This window comes from Carassius auratus, chromosome 44 (assembly GCF_003368295.1).
Source record: "Carassius auratus strain Wakin chromosome 44, ASM336829v1, whole genome shotgun sequence".
NCBI classification, from domain to species: Eukaryota; Metazoa; Chordata; class Actinopteri; order Cypriniformes; family Cyprinidae; genus Carassius; species Carassius auratus.
This window is the reverse complement of record NC_039286.1, coordinates 1,584,626-1,602,573: the sequence shown is the minus strand read 5'-3', so window position 1 is coordinate 1,602,573 and position 17,948 is coordinate 1,584,626. Positions and strand designations below refer to the sequence as shown.

The 17,948-nt window shown below is 37.0% G+C and overlaps 1 protein-coding gene across 1 annotated transcript; it reads left to right on the top strand.

Annotated features, from left to right (window-relative positions):
* The first annotated feature begins 4,499 nt into the window (after positions 1-4,499).
* gnrhr1 (gonadotropin releasing hormone receptor 1) lies at positions 4,500-15,360 on the top strand. The gene is made up of 4 exons (XM_026231603.1): positions 4,500-5,005; positions 8,580-9,108; positions 13,468-13,675; positions 14,262-15,360. The coding sequence occupies exons 2-4, from the start codon at positions 8,581-8,583 to the stop codon at positions 14,666-14,668; spliced, it is 1,143 nt and encodes a 380-aa protein (XP_026087388.1). The 5' UTR covers positions 4,500-5,005; position 8,580; the 3' UTR covers positions 14,669-15,360.
* The last annotated feature ends 2,588 nt before the right edge of the window (positions 15,361-17,948 follow it).

The window sequence follows — 17,948 nt, the reverse complement described above, 5'->3', positions numbered from 1 at the left end:
TTGTCACTGATAAAAAGACACTTGTGAAATAAAGAGATCTTCCCAGCAGAGGGCAGTACAACCTCAAAAGAGACTGTCGGTCAAAAACGCTGGCTCTGCAAACTATGTGAAAACGTGTTTAAATTCTGTAATTATTTTATATCAACGAATATGTTGTGTAATCACCTGAGCAAAATTAATTAAAAATGCAAATATTAATATCTATTTAAATATATATTATGTTATTATTTTTATTTGCATAGCTAGCTATTTTAATGTTGCAGAGGGAGGTGTCAGGCATTCACATAATACCTAGTACATTGAAGCAGATAAGCAGATTATAAGTGATCCTATGACCAATAAGGTTTCCCCATACATTTCATTCTGGCTCATGACTGACAATAAACAAAATATGTGAATATTAGGCCACACAAGTTATACACAAGTCAAAACTTACTAAATTGATTTCATTGATACTGTTGAGCAGTCTGTTAAATGGCTGAAATGTACAAATACTTGTAATTGTAAAACGTTGTAGATTCCATTATGTTCGGGAGGACCAAGAATAACATGAATGTCGTGGATACTTTGTACCATGTCCTTCAGCAGTGGCATTAGCAATTTAAAGACTCTTTATATTCACTCAGTACAAAAACTGGCTTTTAATTATTTAATTATAATTCTTAATTGATTTAATCAGCAGAGCAAAAAGAATGGAGTGAAATCCTCAACCTGCACAACATTAAATCTCGGAAACAGTTAACCTTGGAGAGATGTGACAGCAGAGATCAAACTGCAAATGGAATATGTTCATCGGCACATTCTTTGCAATTAAAATGCAACAGGATGCTACCGATTAAAATGCTACAGAAGTGGATTTATAAGGCTGCTGCATTTGAATGCCTCCATTAACGTGTGTGTAATACAAGAGGAGGTGAATAGAAATGAGTTTTAAGAAAACAGGCCCCTTTATAACATTTAACACAAGAAAAATTAGATCTAACCATCTATTGCAGTAAAACCAGTTTAGAAAGAGAATCCAATAATGATGTTAGAAGTAAATTGCTAGAGACTCCCTGTTGTTAGAAAGCCATGCTATGTCACAGAAAATGGGTTTTATTTCTCCCTTTATTTCTACCTTATTTTACAAACTACTTAAAAAATACTTAAATAAAAGCCTGTTTTGGTATATACGCTTAGAATGAAAGTCTATACACGTCTTTAAGTACATACAGTTACGATGTTACAGGTGTGTGGCATTTTAGTGACTGTATGATTTATATGTCATTAATCAAGCTGAAAAAAAATTAAACAACATGAAAGTTAACATGAACTTAAGATTTTCAAATATTTTTGTTACTGTAAACTATAATGATAACAATACAAGTGGTACAATGGAAGGACACATGGTGATTTGATGAATGTTAATCAAAATTCTGCATTGGAGAGTCTGTATGTCCTGACACATATGAACAGTTCAAGTAAGCCTACTTGCAGAACGCAATCTGTTTCATCTATCTAGGTTTATCTTGAATACTAGTGATAATGTGTATATAGACCTAATGAGGATATGGACACAGGTTATTGGCCATGTTGAATTTGAACGGATGATAAAAAGGCTGTGAGGGATAGACTTACAGTCTTGGCATGAACCGTATAAAGGTAACAGACTAATATCCCCCAACCCAAAAGATTGTTTTTTTTAAAGTTTTGGTCTGCTGAAAGTGCAATCCACAGAAAGCACTGTACTTCCATCCCTCACAGATTCATTTCAATTCCTGTCCTAAAATATGGCGTTACCCTGAATAAAGTATTTTGTTCGTATACTTATCGTATAGCCTATATAGGCCTGTTCATTCTCATATGGCACACGATAACAGAGTAAAAACATTTGTATACAGTATCGGGATTTTAAATGGAATTGTACACAATATCTATAACAAGACTATATAATAATAATAATAATAGGACTACTATTAATTAGTGCCAAGGACGACTTTCTGAAAAACAATGCAAGGGCCCAAACACTCCATCTGCTGAAGGTGAACTGAAAACAGCTGATAGCAGCTCTCAGTGATGTGTGTCGGGTCCCCGCTCTGATAGCAGCAACATTCACAATAGTTTACAGAACAAGCGGGAACCCACTGTGCCTGTAGCTTTCTCTATTTCTGTTTTATCACGTGATAGAAAGACTAAAGCCTTCCCAAGTGGTACGGCTGACTCATCTAATCTGCTGGCTATTATGCATCAAACCAAGATTGCTGTAAAGACACAAAGCAATGCTATTAAGTTAGGTTTAAGTTATTTTAAACATTCCATCACTAAAAAATAAATCATTTCTAATCAATGACTTAATAACCACAAACAACCTGGATTGTATGTTTCTAAAATAAACATGGCTAGAAGACAGCTGCAGTGCAACAGTCCTCAATGAAACAGCCCCTCCTAACTTTACTTTCATGAGTGTCTGCAGGACTGCTAGGAGAGGTGGAGGTGGAGCTGGAGCTGCTCTTACATTTACACATTTAGCAGACACTTTTATCCAGTGTGACTTTTATACAGTACATTCAAGCTATACTTTTTTTTACCAGTATTTAAATAAGCCTTTTAATGCAAGCAAGTGTCATTTGGTCAGTACTTGTCTTCTGAATATCTAGGGATTGTGCTGAAAGGTGCAGCACACATTCTGTTTATCATTATTTACAGTCCTCCAAAGTACTCTCCAGCCTTTGTTTAAGAGGTCACAGAAATGTTATCAATGATTTCCTCAGAGTTTGACTATTTTGCTATTGCAGGGGATTTTAATATTCAAATAGATAATGCAGAAAACAAAACTTCAACTGTTTTAAACACTTTTGACCTGATTCAACATGCGCATGTACACACACACAATCATGGTCATACTCTAGATTTAATCATTAGTAGGGGTCTAAACATTTTATCCATTGATATCTGATAATTTCTGTATTTTCGTTGATATATTGATCACTGCTACCACTGAATCTAGATTTGTCTCTGTCAATTAACATTAACGAGATTAACGAGAACACTACTGTGCTATTTATGGAGGCTATATCTTTAACGCCAAGCATTTTTGCAGACTCTGTTGATCTTCTCCTTGATTCCTTTAACTCAAAAGTTAAGAATGTTATTGATGATATTGCTCCTGTGAAGGTCAGCAAGATGACTGGCAGACAAAAATAAATAGGGCTGCTCCGATCATGATCGGCCGATCGTTATGCGCTTCTCGTCAGTAAAGCCAGTTCTCTAATCAGCTGTTAATTTGATCAGGCGCGTGATTTCACATAGAGCAGCTGTTACTACACAGAGCCGTTGTTAACTGAGAAGCAGCGCAAATCCACATTCATTTTCAGCGTTTATTTGCGCATCTTCTCAGTTAACAACGGCCTACAAGGAGAAAACTGAAGTCATTGCATTTGGAAACAAAGATGAAGTTATCAAGGTGAATGCATACCTTGACCAAACAATTAAAAATCAAGTCAAGAATCTGGTGTGATTCTGGAGACAGACTTTAGTTTCCATGAAAGCAGAACTAAATCAGCATACTGTCCTCTAAAAAACATTGCAAGAATAAGATGTTTTGTATCCAGTCAAGACTTGGAGAAACTTGTTCATACCTTTATCACCAGCAGGGTGGACTATTGTAATGGGCTCCTCACTGGCCTTCCCAAAAAGACATTTAGACAGCTGCAGCTTATCCAGAACGCTGCTGCCAGGATTCTGACTAGAACCAGAAAATCTGAGCTTATCACACCAGTCCTCAGTTCCTTACACTGGCTTCCAGTTTCATTTATCATTGATTTTAAAGTACTTTTACACATTTATAAATCACTCAATTGTCTAGGATCTAAATACATTGCAGATATGCTCACTGAATATAAGCCTAGCAGACCACTCAGATCATCAGGGTCGAGTTAGTTCGGAATACCAAGGGTTCACACAAAACAAGAGGAATCTGCTTTTAGCTATTTTGCTGCCTGCAGTTGGAATCAACTTCCAGAAGAGATCTGTGCATTTAAATGAATGAGCACTGTACGATGTCCGAACTGATAGCACTGCATTTTATATGTAGAATCATTTTATCTTCTTAAATTCATTTGAAATAAATTTTAAAATCAGCTTCAATTTTTTTTAATTCCTTGTTTTATTTGTATGATTATTTTACTGACTTTTATGTAAAGCATTTGCCTAAATTAACACAATAAGCATAAAATGAATAAAACACTCCAATATATCTACTAATAAACAAAAAGAAAAAGTAACCTACCTTTTAAATAAAATCTAAACATTCGCATATGGCTGGTTCGCATATTATATTTACCGTTACTTTACCGTAAAAATTGTACCGTAGGTTAGATCGAGTACTCCACTGTATATGGTAAGCTATATTTTACTGTAGCGTTTTTAATTGTTTTTCTGTTCAGATGACGATGACGCCGAGGTTTCCTCGTGTGCGGCTGTGTTGAGGAGGGGGTTGTGTATTTGATGAGTGTGTCTATGTGTGAAGCAACGCTGGCTGCTGTAGAGACAGTGAGGCAGTGAAGCTCTTGGCTTCCTCCGCTGAAGACCCTTCAGCACCTGGACAGCTCCGCTAGTCTCTTTAAACCTTCGTTGTTGTCGGTTTTTTGTAAAAAGTGCGACTAAAACAACGTGTAGCTTCTTAAAAAGTGCCCTACTATGCTAAATCGTTAAGCAACTAAACTTTCATAGCTGGAAATCATCGTTATCAGCCAGATAAGTGAATTACAGTTGACTGCGGCAAACTGTTCCCTAGGAGTCCATGATTCCGTCGAGCTTATGCGGGGATGGGAGGAGAGCGAGAGTCCTCGTGGATTTACCAGCGTATCAACACGACACTTATTCTGATCTGATAACGGACTTCTAAATGAATTGCATTTATTTTCTCGAGTGGAGCATGTCTAGATGCTAATAACTGTCCGCATATTAGTGGAAATGAGGTAAAAATTCATGGATTAATCTACAAATCACACATTGCAGCATACAGGTAAATCTGTTTCTGTTACTAACCAGTTGTGCATAAGAGTCATTAAGTACTGTAAAAACTGTTCTAAACAGCCCACACTGAAAGTATTTCTGGGCATCGCGTGCATTAATATCGGTTTTATGATCAAATGGAATCATTTGATGACAGAAATGCTTTCAATGTAAGTATATAGACAGCTGCTTACTATAGATCTGGAGAGACAAATAAAGGGTCTAAGTTTGGAATTGATTACAGATTCAGTTATGCTTTAAGAAACTAATGTAAATGAACAACATGACAAAAAAAAAAAAAAAAATGTCCTTGATGTATCCTGATTGTGTTTCAGCTTTTTCATGAAAGATTTTTGAGGTGAACCAAAGGAAACAGTTAACTGAAATAATTAAGAACAATATATTTTACACCAATATCTGACATAAATTAATTAGCTGCTAAACCCTGCAGAGGTGAAGCTTATGAAGCACATGCATTTTTTTTCTTTTCCTGCTATTAAATGTGCTTCATGACATGAAAATAAACACCCAACAATAATGTCCAATAGACATAATGTCCAATAGACAAAAAAAAAAAATAGTGGGTTTACAAAAAACTTTTCCTTTTAATTTCTTTCTTCTTTTTGTGAGTTAGAATAAAAATTCATAAGCTACAAAGTCTTATTTCAGGACACTTTGGTAAATATCATCCCACTCTAGCAAAAATTAGCCCACTCACAATCATTTGCCATGAAATCTTAATATTCTCATCACTCCTATCTTAATTAGCTGGCTCCAAGTCATTAGTCATGTGAGCAAGGATATGAATATAATTACGCAAATTCACAGGCAAAGTTTCTGAGATTATGATGACAATGATCACTAAAAGTCCTGGAATACTTTTGGTTTTCTGAACAGAATTGAATGACTGTTCAATGAATCCACCAAAGAAAACAACCCATTCCTCGTAAAAGAAAAAAGAAAGAAGTATAAAGTGCAATTCTGCATTTCTAACAGCATTTTAGTAAGATTTTCATCTTCATGACCACACTTGAGCTATATCACAAAGAGTTATGATGGCTGACATTCTTCTTTGCATATATTTGCATAATGTTTATCTATGTTAAGAGGCAGCAGTGCAAATCTGCCACATTTCCAGTGGGCAGATGTCCAGCAATCATTCAACCAATCTGTCATATAAACAGAATGACAGTGAAGTCAAAGACGTCATCTATATCTCTATCTATTACCTCCATGCTGTTTACCTGACTACAGCTATACAAAAGACCATATCACTTTGAGAGTGAAGGGAAATACTGACAACAGCCATTTGTCAGCATGATAGGACATTTATCTCTCAACCAGAGCTGGAGTGGGAACCCTTAACCATTAAAACATCTTTTGTCTTCCGGGCAGCAGAATGTTACAAGAATATAAACTCTTATCTTATCACAAGACATGTGCCGGTATTCGGTAATGTGATATATCACGGTAATGAATATGTACGATATTTGTTATGGTGGGTACTTCTAAATACCATGAATAATTATATATTACAAATTATTCAGAATTTGGAATGCATTTTAAGAATACTTTTCCAATCAACTGGTTAAAATGCACAACACCGCTGTATGCTGCTTGATAGAGTGTGCGCTCTGATGTAAATAAACACGCATGAGAGGAGGAACGTGTGAGGGACGCGCTGAATGAAAGCACATTCACTCTCTGACAGCAGATGGCGCTAAACTGCTACACTGGGAAAACCCATAAATAAAGCAGCTGAACTATTTTCTAAAACATATTTAAATAATTTTAAATAGCCATTCAGATTTGTGCATCCGATATGATGTCCATCACAGTGCCAAATACTTAAGTATATAGACTTTATAGGCTATTTATTTTCAAACTTTTTTTTTTTCATTTTAATCTGTACTACAACATGCCCTAGATATTGTTTAAAAGTTTTTTGCTTCTTTATTGTTCATTCACAATTTACATTAGGGGTTCATTAGTTAATTCATTAGCTAACATAAACTGCCAATGAAAAATTCTTCTGAACATTTATCAATCTTAGGTATTCCAATATTTAATTACATGTTGTTAAAATCTAAAGTTGCAAATGTATTATTTAATGAGCTAACATGTAATAAGACTTGTATTTTTTAACAAATATTAATAACTTCTGTAGCAAATGTAGCTATTGCTCATTGTAAAGGTAATGGTTAACTAATGAGGTCTTATGGAAAGTGGTACCTATGGGTCTTTATAGTTCTTTTGCACTTTAATCTGCGTAAAACGTTTTCTGTAAATTTTGCTGTATCTTTTTATTATATTTAAATGTTCAGTTATTTCTGTTATAAGAAAACATTTATGTAACCCGTTATACTATATTATGACCTCTTTTTTTTCAGTTCCAATGCCATGATATTACCGTATACTGTGATAAAAGCATGAGCAATTAATCGCAATAGGAAAATGTGATACCAGCATATCCCTAATCACAATTAGATCACCCATTTTTTTTCTTATCAAAGTTTATTTCATGAAGAGTCTCTTTAACCAAGTGGCTTAATAAAATATCAACAAGAATGATGAACAAGGCAGTTAGAACATCTGTACCACTGTATGCATGAATTAATAAATCATGAATATCAGTCTGCAGTCATAATCTCAGTGCTGATCTCTGATCGTTGTCTGGGAGGTTTATATATAGACCTTTAAAAAGATATAATCTATCTCCCTGCTGCTTAACCAAGGTCCCCCTATTTGAGATCCAGAGTGAAAAAAAATACCTGTGGCAAGAGATTCTTTTATTTATAGAAGCTGAGCTGGCAGATGGGTGCTATAAATGCAGAGGATATTACACTGTAGAGGAGATGGACGTTTGGGTGAAAACTCATAAGGGGTGACAAATGTCTCTGTGGTGACTGTAATGTAATGGTAATCAGACTTTCTAGGTGATGTGACCTGAATATTCATGTCATGGTGAACATTTTGCTGAATTGTAGAATTCATTTGTCAATGAAGTGCATGAAGGGATGCCAAGAACAGTTGAGAAAAAAGCAAAATTGATGAATTGGCTCTCTTTCAATTCACTATCTATCTATCTATCTGTCTGTCTGTCTGGCCTCTAAACCCTCAAACTTCAAGGTAGCAAATACATATGCAGAATTTCAATGTGAATTTGAAAGAAGAAGAATTAAGATATCACCCCCCCAAAAAAAATAAAAAAAATAAAAAATAAATAAATAAATAAATAAAATAAAATAATAATAAATCAGTGCAATAAGTGCAATTATTGAACATGAACAAAGCTAGAAAAGGAAGGTTTGTCAAGACAAATCAAACTGAATGATTCCTTGACAAAGCTTGATAGATGTGCATGAAATGTCACCTACAGTTTATACCATTGATAATAAGAAGAAATGTTTCTTGAGCATCAAATCAGCATATTAGACTGATTTCTCTAGGATCTTGTGACACTGAATACTGAAGTAATTAGTGTTAAAAATTCAGTTTTGCCATCACAGGAAGAAAATAATTTTAAAATATATATTAAAAGCTTTTATCATGTAACAAAACAAGTCATTTTTACCCTTTCACAGGATGTCAGGAAAAATGCCTCTTCTGTCAGTGAATCCCACAAGCATTTGGGAAAATTCTTCAGTGCTCAATGCCACCCCTCACTTTCCTTCTGATTGGGAGACGCCCACATTCACTGTGGCCGCCCACTTTCGTGTGGTGGCTACCCTGGTGCTCTTTGTCTTTGCAGCTATCAGTAACCTCTCAGTGCTCATCAGTGTTACCAGGGGAAGAGGACGTCACCTGGCCTCTCACCTGCGCCCTCTCATTGGCAGCCTGGCCTCCGCCGACCTGGTTATGACTTTTGTGGTGATGCCACTCGATGCTATATGGAATATCACAGTGCAGTGGTATGCTGGCAATGCCATGTGCAAGATCCTTTGCTTTCTCAAGCTTTTTGCCATGCATTCGGCAGCATTTATCCTGGTGGTTGTGAGTCTAGACAGGCACCATGCAATCCTGCATCCACTGGAAGCTCTGGACGCTGGCCGTAGGAACAGGAGGATGCTGCTGGCTGCCTGGATCCTCAGCATCCTGCTCGCCTCTCCACAGGTAAATGAAAGAGATGTGTTAAATTCAGAGATGTATAGTAACGAAGTAGAACTACTTCACTACTGTACTTAAGTACTAAAAGGCGGTATCTGTACTTTACTAGAGTATTATTTTTTTCTCCTACTTCCACTTTTACTTCGGTACATATTTTCGCTGAGTTTAATACTTTTACTCCGATATTTTTTTTATGTGCTGCATCGTTACTCGTTACAATTATAATAATGTTACGAATCATTCCATTACAAACCACTGCCAGAACTGTAGATGGCAGGTTTGATGAAGCTGGCACATCATTGAGCGAATCAAGCGAGACTGCGCGTGCTGACTGAACTGCTGTGAAGAGAGAGATGAACACCGAGCCGAGCCAGATAATGACTCGTTCACGAGTCAAGAACCGGTTGCATCGGTTTTCGGATGACCAGTAACGTTAGTTCTTTCTGACAGTTCGATTCAATAAACCAGTTGAAGAAAACAGTTCACCGATTATTTTGCGCTCGATGCAATGGCGTCATTGGCGTTGACTGCACATGGGCTCATAACATTAAGAATCAGTTCAGAATCAATCACCAAAAGAATCAGTTCAGTTCAGACGCTCTGTGTGTCGGTTTGCTTCACGCTAAATCACACATGCGCAGTATCATCAGCTCCTCGGTTCACGAATCGGACGCGTCTGACAGAAACGGTTCTTGACTCGTGAACGAGTCATTATCTGGCTCAGCTCGGTGTTAATCTTCAGTTCAGTCAGTGTGCTGTTTGAGTCAATGAATTACTCCAGGATATTGGTTTGTTTTAACTCAGAGGGAGTGTCAGACACATTAAACAAGTTAACAGCTTAATTCATCTGTGGATTAATGCGTATTGGAGACGCGAACTGTTTAAAACGATTCAGTTCGATTTGGTGAACTGTTTCAAAAAGATCCGGTTATATCGAATGATTCGTTCGCGAACCAGATATCACAAACTGCTTTGTTTTTAACTGTCTTACAACAGACACAGAAGAGAATAAAGTCGTAGTTTTTGCTATTTTTGGACCAAAATGTATTTTCGATGCTTCAAAAAATTCTAAATGACCCTCTGATGTCTTATGGGTTTCAAACAACATGAGGGTAAGTTATTAATGACATAATTTTGCAAATTGGGCTAACTAACCCTAGTAACCGTTTTTTGTTTACAAGAAGTTACAGTCAAAGGAATTGTGATTGTCCTTTAGGTTAATCATTTGAAATAGTAAAAACAATATGTTCAAACTTTTGACTATTTTCTTTAATAGCTACATAACACAATACTTCTACTTTTACTTTCAGTACTTGAGTAGTAAATTTTAAAATAGACTACTTGCAATACTTAAGTACAAAAAATGTTGAATACTTTAGTACTTCTACTTAAGTGTGGTGCTTAAAGAGCACTTCTACTTCTACTCAAGTCACTTTTTTGATAGAGCACTTGTACTTTTACTCAAGTATGGTTCTCTAGTACTTTATACATCTCTGGTTAAATTGGAGTTGTCATTTGAGCGACTTGTCTTATGAAACAGCACAAAACTGCCTCAGTTTTTATATATGGATGATAATGTTGGTGTTTGAAAACATGTTGAAGGTAATAGGTTCCTTTTTAAAAGAAGGAGACAACTATAAACAAATAATTACATCAATTTGATTGCGCTTGTTGATTTCCACAACTTTGTTTACCGTATTTTCCGGACTATAAGTTGCACTTTTTTTCATAGTTTGGCTCGTCCTGCGACTTATAGTCTGGTGCGACTAATTTATCCAAATTAATTTGACATGAACCGAGAGAAATGAACCAATAGAAAACATTACTGTCTACAGCCGCGAGAGGGCGCTCTATGCTCTATGCGACTTGCATATGTTTTTTTCCTCATCATGACATATTTTTGGACTGATGCAAATCATACTCAGGTGCGACTTATAGTCCGAAAAATACGATACTCCCAAAATATTTTTCCCCCAAAATATATTGCAGAGAAAGAAAAGTATTTTGGAAACCTGTTTGAAAACAGTTTTGCAATTTCATTTTATGCTAGTGGTGCAAAAATTAAATTTCTTTTGCTGTGTGCCAAAAGTGGCACACAGCAAAACGGAGTTTAGTTTCCAAGCTTCAAATTTACAGTGTTGTGAAAAAGTGTTGGCCCCCTTTCTGAAAATCCAAACTACATGGCCTTGTGTGAAAAAGTGTTTGCCCCTTAAACCTAATAACTGATTGGGCCACCCTTAGGCGTCCACTCATCTATGCAGAATTGTTGTAATTCTGCCACATTGGAGGGTTTTTTTAAGGTCATGCCACAGCATCTCAATAGGATGCAGGTCAGGACTTTGACTAGGCGACTCCAGTGTCTTCATTTTGTTTTTCTTCAGCCATTCAGAGGTGGACTTGCTGGTGTGTTTTGGATTATGGTCTTGCTGCAGAACCAAAGTTCGCTTCAGCTTGAGGTCGCAAACAGATGGCCGGACATTCTCCTTCAGGATTTTTTGGTAAACATCAGAATTCATGGTGCCATTTATCACAGCAAGTCTTCCAGGTCCTGGAGCAGCAAAACAGCCCCAGACCATCACACCACCACCATATTTTACTGCTGGTATGATGTTCTTTTTCTGAAATGCGGTGTTACATTTACGCCAGACGTAATTGGAAACACACCTTCCAAAAAGTTCAACTTTTGTCTCGTCAGTCCACAGAGTCTAATCCCAAAAGTCTTGGGGATCATCAAGAGGTTTCTGGCAAAACTGAGATGAACCTTTATGTTCTTTTTGCTCAACAGCGGTGTTCGCTTGGAACACTGCCATGCAGAACATTTTTTCCCGGTCTCTTTTTTAGAGTCATGAACACTGACCTTAACTGAGGCAAGTTAGTCCTGCAGCTCTTTAGATGTTGTTGTGGGGTCTCTTGGATGAGTCGTCGCTGTGCTCTAATTTTGGTTGACCAGCCACTCCTGGGAAGGTTCTCCTCTGTTCCATGTTTTTGCCATTTGTGAATAATGGCTCTCGCTGTGGTTGGCTGGAGTCCTAAAGCTTTAGAAATGGCTTTATAACCTTTTCCAGACTGATAGAGCTCAATTAATTTCCCAATTACAGCATGATCTTTTGGTCTACTTCACTTTTCTTGATTGTGAACAGGTGTGGCAGTAATCAGGCCTGGGTGTGGCTAGAGAAATTTAAATCAGTTGTGATAAGCCACAGTTTTAACAAGGGGGCATATACTTCTTTACACAAGGCCATGTAGTTTTGGATTTTGTTTTCCTTTAATAATAAAAACCTTCATTTAAAAACTGCATGTTGTGTTTACTTGTGTTATCTGTGACTAATATTTAAATTTGTTTGATGACCTGAAACATTCAAGTGTCAAATGTGCAAAAAAAATAAGAAATAAAGAAGGGGGCCAACACTTTTCACTCACGCATTTACTGATAGCAATCTAGCCATCTAAGCCTCAGCATTTCTTTTAAGTCATTAGTTGAGGCTTAAAGTTGTGCAATAACTGACCCTGCATCAGTGATTCTTCAGTGAGCGCATACTGCATTGATCATAGATCTTATTTGTCAAGCTACAATAGTCCTGGGGTATTTTCTGTAACCTCTTATATGTCTGACTGAATCTTGTCAGTTTGACTTGCCTATCTTTCCCTCTGATAGAACAGTTTCTTTTCACACGCTTAATTCCAGTCTTGTCATTTTTAGCAGCCTTTATATTTTATTTTATCTGAAAGCACATTAAATATCAAGAATTTACTTTCGATTCAGGTTCAACAGAGATAGCGAAATGTGCTTTTCCCCCATGCACCTCAAAGTTCCTTTTACATCCTACAGTGACTCAAAAATAGATTTGAAAAGTAAATATCTATAATAGAGCAACCGCCACACTGAGGAGCGTTTTGCAATCACAATGCATGTATTCATGAAATGAAAACCTTTTGGCTTGCAGTTACTCTATTTGCAGCTGTTGATGTTTAACATTTCTCATGGTGTAGTTATGTGTAGAAGATGTGTGAATATTTTTATGCAAAACAGCCACAAAAAGCTAATCAGTGGATTATGTCATTCTAAACCTGTAGAACTTTCTTTCTTCAGATGAACATAAAAGGTCAAATTTTGTGGTGGTTCTTTTCCATGCAATTTACAATAAATGAAGACTGGAGATTTCAAGTTTCTATAAAGGTCACATAAGCACCATAAAATATTTTTTAAGTGTTTCTTAATGCCATACAATAGCTTTGCAGGAGAAACAAAAGATTTCTCCTTTGTGTTCTGTAGGAGAAATAAGGCAAATGATAGATAACCAAAAAAAAAACAAAAACAAACTCTGTTTATTACTTTTCTTTATAAATTGCTTTTTATCGTTTCAGTTATTTATTTTCAGGGCAATTAAGGCTGAAGGAGTTGACTTTGTACAGTGTGTAACTCATGGAAGCTTCCGGCAGCGCTGGCAGGAAACAGCCTACAACATGTTCCACTTTGTCACCCTGTATGTGTTCCCTCTACTGGTAATGAGCTTCTGCTATACGCATATCCTCGTGGAAATCAACCGCCAGATGCCTCGTGGTAAAGGGAAGGGTAATTGACTCTTGATCTCTTCTGACATGGTCCCCGTCATTGATAAACAGCATGGCCGCATCCAGATTTCCATAGTGTACTGCAGGGATCCTCAAATCTGGCCCACAAGAGCCACTTTCCTGCAGACTTTAGCTCTAACCTTAATCAAACACACCTGAGCCTATTAATCAATGTCTTTGGGATCATTAGAAAATCACAGGTAGGTGAGTTTGATCAGGGTTGGAGCTGAACTCTGCAGTGCACTGGGCCTCCAGGACAAGATTTGAGGAACCCTGGTGTACTGAATTTTATATATTATGAATTTTATATTAGAATTTACTTCTCAAAAGTTCATTACACAGGTTCTAGGGCTGCCTTGTATTTTGACTTTTAATGTGTTCTTTTTGATAAATTATGTGTGTTATGACCGGTTGCTGTAGAGGCCTCAATTCAAACAGCAGTACGGCGTTTGAGTGTTATATCACTAGAAAGCAGAGATTTTCCTTTTAATACGCTGTATAAAACGATTTCTGGGTCAAAAAGATAAAACATGATGTCACACAGCACCATTCTCTAGGCTTCTTCTAACGTGTGTTGGGTTTTATAGGGGGGGAACCTTGTCTGAGACGCAGTGGTACCAACATGATTCCCAAAGCACGCATGAAGACCCTGAAGATGACGATCATCATTGTGGCATCATTTGTGGTGTGCTGGACGCCGTACTATCTGCTTGGCATCTGGTACTGGTTCCAGCCTCGTATGCTGCAGTCGATGCCAGAATACATCCACCATGCTCTCTTCGTCTTCGGCAACCTCAACACATGCTGCGATCCGGTCATCTATGGTTTCTTCACGCCCTCGTTCCGAGCGGACATAGCCAGCTGCTTCTGCAGAAGGAATCAAAACTCTTCTCTCAAATCACTGGACCGACTCTCCGTAAGGAGAGGGGGTGCAAGCAGAGAAGCCGAGTCGGACCTTGGAAGCGGTGACCAGCCCAGTGGACAACAAGCATAGGTCAAGACACCTCAAAGAGCTAGAGATACTATTTTGGGTGTGGATTTGCCCTGTAAACATGAAATACAGATCTTTCTTTCTTTGTCTAGACATCTACATGTGCTGCAGATGGTATTTATAGTATAAGCAAGTAACTGTTTGCTTAGCGGTTTGAATCCACTTGAACATGGAACAGCAACAGTATCACATTCTGGAAAGATGTAATTACAGGTAAATATTAATGTAAAGGTCCAAATGACAGCACAAAGCTTCAGGCAATAGCTTGAACATGAGATGTTTGTCTGTCTGGAGCAGGGTTATAAATATACAGTGCTTCATATAACAGCTGACGTGTTTGGAATCAGTTAACGAGGATCTCGAATTAATTATCTTCGAGTTCAGAGAGACAGCCCCAGCTAAAAGCTTCTCTGACACTTTGCTTATCTAACATTTCCACTCTGCACCCTGATTAGGAATGTCACTTAATGTTTTACAATGGCCTTAGCACATGAATCATCCATTTCAATGAAATGCTTTCATAAATGTTCAGGCTTTCACACTGTTTATCAGTGGAATCACCATAGATTCGATAGAGAGCAGAATTCATCCAGTCGTGTTTTCAGTGTACTGTGTGATGATGATCATATGCATGATTTGCCATCTTTGTGGTGTGTGCTTGTGTTTAAAAATTAATGTGGATGGACAATCCAGACTTAAAGGGATAGTTCATGTAAAAATAAAAATTTTGTTAAATTATCCGTATTGTTGCATTTGTATGCTATTACTTTTTCGGATTAATATATATAAAAAAATTTTTTAAATGAGTGACGTTTAAAGCTGCGGTAGGGAACTTTTGACGCTCTAGCGGTTAATAAACAGAACTGCTTGCGTCTTGCGGAAGAACATCGTAGCCGGAACTACTTCTCTCTGTTTATGTTTATGAAGAATCACAAAGGTACTGGGTTACTCCGCCGCGGTACCCCGAAGCAATCTAAAATAGTCAGAATATAAACACTTATTATAGGTGTACCCTAGTGATTCAGGACAAGCCAAAAACACGGTTTGGAAAATGGATTCATGGTGTACTCGCTTATTATATACATTTTTCTACATTTTGAACACAAACAAAGTTACGGACCGCAGCTCTGATTGGTTATTTTTTACCGGGAGCCATGGAGTTTCTGTAAATGGCAATAGGAGCACTGGGAGGAGCCAGAGGAGCTTGATTTTTTCACAGATTATCTGTCTCATATTCTACTGTCAGGACATAATGACAGGTTTCATAAATATGTAAAAAATATTTTTTTTACAAAAGTTCCCTACAGCACCTTTAAAAGGGCTCAGTCTTCAGATGTTGTGGCGATAACTCACAATTCATCTTAAGTTATGAAAACAAAATTATTTTGTGAAATAACACAATGGAAATATATATTTAATGATTACTCATTCATTAAACTCTCTTGTATTTCAGCTCTTTTAACGTTGCCACTCTGTCTAGTTACAGCTCTCCCCTGATTACTGTCCTCATGAATGAGCAAGAATGAGAAAACCTATCCAGTATAAACAGGTCTGCTATTTTTAAGCATTTTTCTAATTCTGACATGTAGAAGTGACAGCCAAGGGACATGCATCAATTTCAAACATTATTTGACACAAAAAAGGTCAAAATGGGTGCAATGCAATGGTGCTGTTTTTAGGTGTGCACATAAATCAGCGTGACTTGTGTTGCAGTGTGTGAGATATGTTCTCTCTGCTGACAGCTCAGACTGGTGGCTCTGCAGCCTAATCGCGTCACTACAGTGATCCCAGCCTTATCTCTGCAAGAGAGTCCTTCACGCTATTGTCTCTGTGAGAACGAGAGCACACATCAGTACATGTGCAATGCTCACATGTCACAGCTTTTGTGTCTGCCATGACCCACTGTTAAACAAAAAACAGATTGCATGTGTTCCTCAGAATGATTAGACAGTGTTTAAATGACTTTTAGAACTGAGCAAAGTGAAACTGGCCACTGCCCACACAGGCCGTTTCTTAAAGTTCACTTAATGAAAGTGATAAAAAGTACACTTGATGCAGGACACAGCCTTATTCAACAACATGATAACATTCTTATGTTATAATGACTTTATGTGCTACTTATGGCAATATATCGCTGGCTAATTACTGTAGATAACCTGTTAAAGCATACAGAATATGATTAACATCACCAGCTGTGACATTGCAGTAATTTATATTTAAAGTACAGCTACTTTAATGTGAGCCAGTCGGAAGCTGTACATACAGCATTTTTATAATTATTTTTATAATAATATTTATTATGCTTATTGAATGAATATGCACATATATTTATGTGTTTAGCATTCAGCATAAGGTTATAATTGCACTGGTAACATTATTAAGAAACAGGTGAACCAATTATTGCTAATAGAGAAACAGTCAAGAGTCTTTAAAAAAAATACAATATTCAGGGTAGTTTCTGTGTGGATTATTTAGTTGTTTGTGTATTAGAGTTTGAAAAAAGTGACTCATGGGCTCATAAGATCTGCTTGCTTTCTTAATCCTTCAGGGCTCTACCTTGACGAAAATCCAATTCTAATACCCAGAGAAAGAGTTCTCATGGGTCCTTTAATTAATTGTTTGTTTGGTAGCTTTATTTTTAATCACCCTGGTTTTAAAGAACACTATTCTCATTTTCTGTGAAATTAAAACAAGGACTAGCGTGTAGATCAGTTTAATTACTGCTGTAGCTGTCATAAGATGTCACGTGCCGTTTTGCCGAAGCTATGATGAAAATTAAACGCTACAGGCTTTTAAAAATGGACAAGCTCTTGGTCCTTATGTTTTCAGTCACATCTGCATCTGGGGTGAAGATAAATGAAACAGCCTTCAATGGAACACTGCAAATTCTGATTCCTTAAGATTTCCAATATCCAGATAATAAACCGTTGAAAGGCCTGACTAAGCCATTATCTGAATTCAGTAAACTGCAAGAGATTCACACACTAACATATTTCTCTAATGCAAAAATAGCACTCTTCCCTCAAGATATGTGCTAAATTCAGTTACAGTAGCTTGAGGAAAGACCTAGACAGCACCACAATAAGCTGCAGCCTCTATTAATAATTAATCGAAGTCTCTGAAAATCCCTATCTGTGGCCTAAAATGCATCAGTCTGAGGACTGCAGGTCTCTTAAAATCAGACGGCAAAATTAAATTTAAGTTTTACATTTGAATTGATTTTTTTGCATACAGGTGCATCTCAATAAATTAGCATGTCGTGGAAAAGTTCATTTATTTCAGT